The following is a 10,193-nucleotide window of genomic DNA, read 5'->3' on the forward strand; positions in this document are numbered from 1 at the left end:
ACATTGCAAAAGCTGAGGACATCCCATTTCTATTATATGGATTATTACACCATTACTGTAAAGTAGTGGGTTAAATAATACCAAGATTTGTGAATATTTTCACAAATAAACATGGCAAGTTTGCCCTGGTATTATTTGTCAGCACCTATCATCTGTTATTCCAAAGTACTTTTATGACCCACAGTTTATGAAAATATTCATGAACCCTGAAAGTTTCAAGTTCTATGTGACTTCTGTGAACAGTCACAAACCATGAAGAGAAAATAGTCAAAGAACTGTAACAGGGCAGCAGGGCCTGGAGCTTGCCAGACTGATTACCAAAGAGGCACACCTGGGTTGGAACGGGTAATTTCCTTTCAGGGCAGCAGGCACCTGGAATGAAAGGGGAAGCTCAGGAACCTGCAGGAATTAAGAACAGCTCCAGCAAGGAAAACCCTGATACCATGGGGTTTAGAAGCCTCAGCCAGATAGGGCCTGGGAGTGGCCTGCCAAAACAGTAAAGGCCTCAGGCAGGAAGGCCAGGGGAGATGGTGTGGCTAACATGAGAAGGAAGCCTAGGCCAGAGAACTGAGCTCCTGCAAGAAAAGGCTGGGACTGGTGGCTTTGGGGAAAGCAGACTGGGATAGAAGAGCAGCTCTGTATGCGGCAGAAGAATCATGGCTGATTATGTGGACTTTATTTTGGGACTCTGAGGATTGTTTGAGTGACTTCTGTTCTTATACCAGCCCTGAGTCGGGGTGCTGTTAGTCATGTGAAAGAGTTTGTGGAGTTCTTAAGGGGCCCGCAAGAGGGAGCTAACAAGAGTATGCTGCCTGCAAAGCAACCCCTGGCCATGTGCGGGTGCTCAGTAAACGGCAACTCTGATACAAGAACAGTTCATGAACAACACACTGGCTGAAATTTGTTTGCATGCTCTTAGTGAAAAGTTATAAATACTATATATAGTTGTATAGGTCAGCACTGCTTTTCAGACATTTAGAAAGGTTAAATGTGTTGAATAATTTGGGCCTGATTCACCACTGCATTATACTTTATGCCAGTGTAAATCTATCTGGAAGTAACTGATCACATCTCCAGTTTCAGGGGTTTTGATTGTTTGTCTGTTTTCATGAGAAAGAAAAATAATACCTTCAAATGATCAACAGTCCAAGATTTAACTTCCATATCTCCAAATGATCAGGCCATTTAATCATAATGAAAAATTGCACCTCATCTAAGCATTTTCCTTTCAAGGAACTTTCCAGCTATAGGCTTAAATTTGCAAATATATAATTTAAAGTCAAATCTAGAATGGTTGATCTCTTAAAGGTAGCAGTTTCTTCTTCATGAAAAAAAGAACTCTGAAACTGTAGAAGTGACCAAGTATTTTGAAATAGATTTAGCAGCTTGTGTGGTCCCTCATTCTGCATCATCCAGCAGGTCACCAGCACCCAACAATCAAAAGGGTCAGCTGCAAAAAATGTACAGACACTAATTCCATATGTTCTCAGTCAGCATCACACTGGATGGCAAATGAGTCACTCTGTCTAATATCTCTTGGATACCTCACCCCTCACAGTACTAATCTCAGCACTCTGTGGCATGCATGCCAAGATTTCCTTGCAATGTCAATGATGAGTGGCACAAGGAGGACAAAAAATAAATCAGGCTTATAGTGCACCTGACAATGTGCGCATGCTGTGGATACAGACTTTCCAAAACCAGTATGTTAGAGGCAAAATCAATATGCTAGAAAGAATTCTAGGAGCCCCTTGCTAAAATTCCAACCCCCCAACCTGAAGGGTGTGTTGAATTGATTTCCCATTACTGCATGGAGGTCACTTTTCTGTTACTCTTGCTCAGAAAGTACTTCTGCAGAGCACATTTTTGCCTTTGGCATGCCCCAAATTACACCATGTCAGTTTTTTTACTGAAAAACATCCTGGGTGGTTACACTCTTGACACCTTCACAAGGCTTTCATCCCTCCACCTTCCTGTCGCATCCCACAAGCAAATCACTGCGGTGTACTATTGATATACTCAGAATATTTTTTAAGGAATAATAGTGTGAACATTTCTAAACCTGTGTATTCAGGTTTGTTCTTCAGGTCATGCCACCCGTCTCCTTGCTCATGAAGAAACATTTTCCTTTAACTGGAAACAAACAAATGTATTGCCTGCTTGCACTCCCTTTCTCTCTTTGAGCGCACACTTACCCCTCTGTTGTACAGATAGGTTATCAAAGGGAAAGAAGGAACATATTTTGGGGAGCTCTACAGTAAAATATTGGCAGCACATCACTGAACTGAAGGAAGATAACCCACTAGCTAATTCCCTTTCTCAGAGCCAAAATGTCTCCGGGAATCATTGGAGATTTGAGCTGTATGCAGCTTCTCTGCACTGTGCACTAAAATCATCTCTCACCCTAAACAGCTACCACAAAAGAGTGCCTGGGAGTGCTAGAAGTAGACCAGGGACAACCAGTTCAGCCAAACTAGACAGGTTACAGGCAGTTTCCGCTGATTTGATGGGTTATGTGCTCTAACTCTCCTGTCCATGTGACAGACACACACAGCTCCTCTACACAGGAACTGATACAGGACATCCCGCTTGGGGCTGAGCTACTCACATTCAAGACTGTGGCGCATGCTCTGGTTTTACCCTAAACATAACAACCGGCAGCACTGGAAATGGATACAGATTATTCCCAGAAGCAGCTCATTAGGTAAGGTGTTTTGCCCTTGCCTTCATGGACAGTCTCAGTAAATCTGTTTTATGTTATGGAAAACAAATTTACCACATACTGGTCTGCAATACTCTAGGTTCCAGCTATGAAGAGTTGAGAAGAGATTGTGAAGTATTTACAGGTAAACGACATTTTCCAGTTTTTAAGATTTTAACACTAGTGTGGAGAGGAGAGAGCTGAGCAACCATTTGGGATGTATCAGGGACTCAAAGTAAGCTTTCCTACTTTTCCTTGAAATTTGCTGCTGAGAGCTACAATAGTGAATTATATGGGGTTAGAAAAGGAAGGTTCAGCTCTTCCATCTTAAACCTAAGGCAAATCTGATGAAATATAAAATGATACAGTCACCAGTCCTTAGCTAAATCCTATTCAGTTTACTCAACTACACATCTGTATGAAATATAGTCAAATTACAGGTATTAGTTTACTTTGCCATGCCTGCAGCCATTGGGCATTCATTTCCAGCGGGCACTAATTGAATTGTCACAATGCAAGAGAAATGAGTTTCTTTCATACAGGACTCCAATCAAAGACAGGCAATCACAACATTTTTAAGTGACTCCAATCAACGGGCTACAATATAGAATATCACCTAATGGATTCACAATTGTGACTCCACAATTAAGATTGAAAGAAGGTTTCTATTCCAATACTCAAGTTCCCTTTCAATATGGATTCTGCTGTTGGATAAATTATTTAAGGTTCATGATGTTTCTACACTGTATCTATTTGTCTTGAGCTTGGGACGCAGAATTCCCATTATGGCCAATTATTCAGTGGTAGAATCAGCTCCAGTAGGAACTATTGCTTAATTAGATTTAAGTTTTGACCAAATTATTTGTGTAAATTAGAAAACAAAATAATAAAGCCAAGCAGCAGGGCCTGGCTGGCTCCGCTTTTTTGTCGCTGCAGTAACAGGTTATATTACAGATAATAATGTGACAGACATCCAGAACTGGATTTAGGTCAATATATCCCACACATTTGCACTGGAAACCTCTAAGCATCTCTCATGCTGATCAGCCATAAATTGCTTGCTGATTGATTTCCCATGGTCTGGCACACCCTAAGGGATTCTCACATACACGCAGAACAGTGGCAAGGCCTGCTATGTGAGATACTGTGTAAATAATAAATGGAATAGCATTAGTGAAAAGCAACTGAGCCAATCTTTTAGCCATCAGGGGCTGTAGCTTTTGAGTGTTATGCTCCTCAATGATGTTAGGGGGTCTGTTGTGCCCTCAGTATAGCTTTTCGTCTATGGCATGCTGGCAGCAGAGACAGGTTGGCAGCTGAAAGAGTCTTCTAACAACATCAGTACCCTTCACATTTTTATGACTACTTTGTAAAGCCCAGGACTTGTATGGTTCTAAGTGTTTCTTGTACAAGGCAATCCATTGTGACCACCTGTTGCAGGACTGGACCCTTTGTCATAAATCTGGTTAACAACTAAATCATAATGATAGATTTAAACTTATTTGGAAAGGATATTATAATCTTGTTACCCACAGCTTGCTTCTTTTACCCATATTTTCCTCACTTTCTCATCGTTTAAATGCTGTGTTGTGAGCCATTTCCCTATTTAACTTAAAGCAGGGCTTCTCAGTCTAGGGGTAGCAACCTCTCAGGGAGGTTGCAAACAGGTCAGAGGAGCACAATTATCCTGCCCTTCCCAGACTGCTAGATGGAAGGGAGTTTCCAGTATAGAAAATGTTGAAAACTACTGACCTAAAGACATGCCATTGATTTAGCTAAACCCTCCTTTATATTGCTTCAAACTGCCAAGTCTTAAAAACACTTGCAAATATTTGACATGCCCCCCTACCTCCCAAGTAGTAATCCATTATCTTAACATTTTTTAAATATTCCAGTAAGATATTTTTCACAAGTTGTAATTAAAATCTTGAACACAGGCTGTGATTTTGTCATATCTCACAACTCGGTGAGGGTTGTCCTTGGTCAATACTTGGGATATGAGACTGCCAAAGAAAACCCTTGATTTTACAGGTGATTATATTAGTGATTCAATAAGCAGCATTCTTCCTCTTGAACTAGTACAGAACCAGTGCCCCAGTGATTGTTATAGGGCACTGTGCTCTTGGAAGTGGCATCTTTCTGGAAGGAACTGAGTCAGCCTTTGGGTCACTTATGGAGATTAAAAAGTCCATCATGCTTTTCAAAAGAAAGGAGGTGTTAGCGCAGGTGTGTTGACCAAATTCTAACGTGAGCAATTTTCTTCCTACCTAAATTTCCCCTGTACTTTCAACTGGACACAGAATTCTCATTTTCCTAAACTGTTGAGTAGTGGTGGGGTGGCTGCTTTTCAAAGGGGAGGGGGAGGTAAAATTATTCCCATGTTTCAAAATAGAATACATTATTTATGCAAAACACCATTATTAAAACCTTTACAGGGCCAAAGATATGAATAGCAAATAATACTAATAACTCTTTCATTAAAACAATACATTTCTCTGCTTCATAAACTATAAGGATCACATGTGTTTCTTCCACATCCAGCTTTTTTAAGGAGGAGGATGAAGAATGTTCTCTGAGCACCAATGCCAAAAGAGAATTACTTGAAGGAGATTAAGACATTCCCTTGCCCAGGGATGCCATATAAAGTGGCTGATGCTGGCTCCACTCTTTTCCCCCTCCAGGCCTACACTTCACTTCAAATTGTTCAAAGCCCGGACTATTAAAGTGTAGGAACAAATGGGGTATCATCCTGTAAGTTCCTATCCTCTTTCATTCCCCCATTCCATGCCTGCTGATCACCTGTGGCCAATACCTGCATCCCTGTGCACTGAAGGGAAGTGATGAGCTGACTCAAAGGACATTTGGTTTTGCAAAACACGAGGTGCCAATGCAATAGTGCATAATACACTGCTGCTGAATGAGAACATTGTGTGGCCTATTTTTTGCCTATTTGTTTTTTGACAACATTTGCATCATTTGCATTGGAAATTAAACACAAAAAGTTAAAAATAACAGCATGCCAAAAATTAGGGCTGACAGCATCAGCCTGATGACAGCTAGATGACTGGCAAGAGGCTATCCAGAACATTATGAGTGACGGGATAAATAGATTCCTCTCTAGCATAACAATTGCAACTTTTTCTGTGGAATCTCAGAGTTATTGATTCAAGCCCAAATACTGTTTCCAAGCCTTGAAAATTATGACAACAGATGACTTCATTTTTATTATTTCAAAATAAAATAAAAAAAAAGAATTAAGAAAAATCAATGACCTGCCTTTCAAAGATCGCCAGACAATTTCTTGACACACTGAAGCTATGGAAAATCCCAGAATAGTGCAAAAAGCAGCAAATTGTGCATAAGAGAATGATTTTGGGGGGGGGGGGGGGGATGGGGGATGGAATGGGAAGTCGAGAAATGATTAGTCTATTTTGTTGGCCTAGGGTGGAACTTAAGAGACATAATAAAAATAAATTATGAATGTCCCTGGACACAGCACTACCAGGCTGCTTTTCTACTCTGGCTGGCCCCTACTGACATCAACAATAAAAGAACTATGAGATTCCCTGACATTATTGGGGGGCATGTTTCATACCCTAAAACACTGAAACTGCCTTAAGTTGTAAGTGTGGCAGCTTTATCATTCTTGTGTAGTACCTCTATCCCTGAGACTTACCTTGTAATGCTGAGCTGATCAGTTTAAAAATACCATAAATTATAACTTAAGAAAACAAAGGCCCCCCCATCAGATCAGCTGCCACCAAAGCAACAAGGCCTTTTCTTTTTTTAAAAAAAAAGATACTCCTGTTAAATTAGGCAGCGAAACTGAAGGACTTGATGCTTTTTCAGACTGAAAACAGCTTTTATTACAATTATTTTAACTGACACTTGTTTCTATCTGTGAAAGTCCTTTATGTAGTGATATCAATAAAGCACTGCATTAACTTCTTAGTGAAAACTAAACATTTTTCTTTTCTTTAACATTTCCTAAAGCACTATGAAAATGGTCATGAATACAACCGAAGACTTAGCCAACTTTACTACTTTGCAAAGCCATGCAGATGCTTTCACAAATTGTACCAATGTAGATGTCCTCCTGAAGAATTCCTATCTCCCTTTTATGTACAGCATAATCTTTCTGGTGGGCTTTCCAGGGAATATTATTGCAATTTCTGTGTACACTTTCAAGATGAGGCCTTGGAAGACCAGCACCATCATTATGTTGAACTTGGCCTTGACAGATCTACTGTATTTAACAAGCCTTCCTTTCCTGATACATTACTATGCTAATGGTGAGCAATGGATCTTCGGAGACTTCATGTGTAAGTTTATCCGTTTTGGCTTCCACTTCAACTTGTACAGCAGCATCCTCTTCCTCACTTGCTTCAGCATCTTTCGCTACTTCGTGATTGTCCATCCGATGAAGTTCTTCTCTGTTCAGAAAAGGAGATGGGCAGTGGTGACTTGTGCCGTAGTTTGGGTGATTTCCCTGGTGGCTGTCAGTCCTGTTAACCTTTTGATCACTTCAAGAGAGGAACAAAACAAATCCGTTTGCCTGGATCTTACTAGTTCTGAAAACCTGGACACAATTAGGTGGTATAACTGGCTTCTGAGTGGGTTAGGCTTCTACCTGCCATTAGTGGTTGTGACTCTGTGTTACACTGTGATTATTTATACTTTGGCTACAGGGCCTCATACTAATGCTTGTTACAAGCGGAAGGCTCGCAAACTTGCCATTCTCCTCTTGGTGGTCTTTTGTGTGTGCTTCCTACCCTTTCATGTCTTAAGGGGGGTTCGGATAGAATTACGACTACATCCCATTAGCTGCCAGATTGAAAACCAAATCCATGCTGCTTACATTGCCTCTAGACCATTAGCTGCACTAAACACATGTGGTAACCTATTACTTTACGTTGTGATGGGAGGCAACTTCCAGCAGGCCATCCTCTCTCTTTCAAGATGCAAGTTAAACAATTATGTGCAGCAGACTGGGAGCAACAGTGATGTGAATAAATCTTGAATTATATTAACATTATGAAGTCATCATTTTGAAAAAGAAGAATTTGATTGCACTTGTCATGTAACCTCTTTTATGTTCAGTTTTATTTGATTCTTAATAAAATTGCAGGTGACCTTTTCTGCCTCTCAGAAATAGCACCCAAAACACCTGAGTTTTAGGATTAGGCTATATGTATGTCCTAGTTAATAGGTGACTTGTATTACCCTTAAGTTAAACTTTGTATTTATTAATTTTATTTTATTTTTGAGGAAACAACTAAGGAGTCGGTCAGAAATTATCTGAGTAGCCTGTCTACAAAGATATTTGAGAGTTCAGTTAGCACTCCATTCAATATGGATTTGCCAATAGCATATTTTAAACCATACAACATGAATACAACTTCCATAGACTTCAATGTTATCATTGATATGGTATCTTATTTAGCATGTTCTGTGCCAAATGCATCAGACAATGACTGTTGAAATGTTGAGTTGCAAACATAGTATATTATTTTGTTACTGTCATTTAATAAAAAATACAAAATCTGACATTTCCTGAGGAGTACCATTTCTTAATTAAGTAGGTCATATAATTATACGAAAACATTTTAATATGCATTGTAATGTTGAACTCTACAGTTTTGAAAGTATTTTAAACCTTAAAACATCAAACACTGATAACATTTTACAAGCAGCACTGCAAACTACTTAACATGTTCATGTTTTAGATTGCCCATTTTTGTTATTTGATTTTTTAAAATTAAAGTTTGGATTTTGCCTATTAGCCACTAGGTGGCAATCATGCATGGTGTATGCCAGTGAGCCAGATACCTGGTTTCAGGCATGCACCTTTGATTCAAACTCAGAGAGGGTTACATGACAATATAGTGTGATTCCTGTGGCGGAGATAACCACCACGTGTTTCTTATGGTCCTAAAATAAAATTAATTCTAATTAATAAGAGATGAGCTGTGCTGCATAGTAGCTTTACAGCGCTTTCCATATGTGACCTTGGCAAATGCATCTTTTTAAAAAAGCATTAGGAGACTGCAGAAATGTTACTGCCTATGGAAGTTGGTTTAATTTTCTGATCTGAAAAAGTGAGAAAGGCAACATAGCAGTACTTCTGCAAAACAGGGATTGTTCCCACTGGTATGTCTGTTATTAGACTATGTAAATATTGTATTTCATCAGCAAGAACTTTCTGCAGAATGGATCAAGCTGTGGATTCTCAAATGTAACTTTCCCATGTTCCACTATAGAGAGATGCTGCTGCTGTCCAGAATCCAAGTTGTGAAACGTACTCTGCTGACATCATTGGAGTTCTGAACTGTAAGGTTATGGGAGGCCCTGGGTGAGTCTCATCCCCTAGCCTTGCTACTGGACAAGTTCCTGGCAGAGCCAGCCCCTGTTCCCCTCTTCCTAGCCTACATGACTGGAAGATTGAGGCCTGCATAAATTCAGGTACACACCATAAAAAGTGTGTGTCTTAGCATTACGTTTGGTGACAGGATGTGAGGAATCTTAATTTGGATAACCTAATACATAAGATGTTGACTTTTTTTTTTTTTTTTTTAAAGTGCCAGGGCTTTTCCTTAACACAAATTACTTTCTGATCACATACAATATCTCCCTTCACCGAAACCACACCCTGTCACAGAAAAAGCATTGGTTAGGTTTCCCAGGAAAAAGCCAAAAACCAGTAGTTTATGTAAGGTGTGGTTCTGTCCCCCTGCTCACCCCCTCCCTTTCTGTACATAACCATGTATATAGTTAATAGGACCTTGTGTCAGTAGAGTCTCTAGTGGCTATACCTAAAAGAGACCTGTCAGTCAAACTGAAGGAGGTCAAAAGTTCAGGCTAACCAACTGCCACACCCAGAGTGATTAGCATAAAAATCAGGGATTGACCAATCAGGAAGTCTATCTAACCCTGTGGTGCCGTGTGCACATATTATAGCCTGCCCTGTGCATCAGTGGTGCCGTGTGCAAAGCCTGGCACTGGCGGGAAATCCCGATGATGTGATTGGCTCTGGGAAACCCCCAAGAGTCTATATAAGGTTTGGACGCCTGACAGTTGGGGCTGTTCCTTGATTGTTGCTGCTGTTCTTTTATTGCTTGAGGCTTTGTTTGATTGTGTGGAGGGAGGCTAGTAAAACATTGGTTGTGTTAGGAAGGGTAGGATTCGACGGACATGGATAAGAAGTAGATGAGATGACAACTGACCAGATCGGAGAACAACGCCAGGAGGCGAAGAGAGAGCGTGAGGACAGTGAAACTAAGAGACATTGGGATTCACCCACGGGTTGTGTTATTGGTTTAGAGGTCCTGGGGTTCACCCCCATTTCAGTTTCGACCCCTGTACATTTATTATTCTTTGACACCTTAATAAATTCACATCTTGTTTTGGAAAGGAACCTCATGAGGCTATTTTATCCTTCGCCTTGAGCAAGCCGATTGATGGCTTCAGGGAGATCCTCAATCACTCATGTTAT

At 40.3% G+C, this 10,193-nt stretch overlaps 1 protein-coding gene across 1 annotated transcript; it reads left to right on the plus strand.

Moving 5' to 3' along the window:
• The first annotated feature begins 2,684 nt into the window (after positions 1-2,684).
• LOC137145896 (2-oxoglutarate receptor 1-like) lies at positions 2,685-7,721 on the plus strand. The gene is made up of 2 exons (XM_067536866.1): positions 2,685-2,704; positions 6,695-7,721. The coding sequence occupies exon 2, from the start codon at positions 6,699-6,701 to the stop codon at positions 7,719-7,721; it is 1,023 nt and encodes a 340-aa protein (XP_067392967.1). The 5' UTR covers positions 2,685-2,704; positions 6,695-6,698.
• The last annotated feature ends 2,472 nt before the right edge of the window (positions 7,722-10,193 follow it).

The sequence above is a fragment of the Emydura macquarii genome, unplaced genomic scaffold, assembly GCF_026122565.2.
Source record: "Emydura macquarii macquarii isolate MOO-44397 ecotype Brisbane River unplaced genomic scaffold, CSIRO-AGI_Emac_v2 contig_3671, whole genome shotgun sequence".
Taxonomy (NCBI): Eukaryota; Metazoa; Chordata; order Testudines; family Chelidae; genus Emydura; species Emydura macquarii.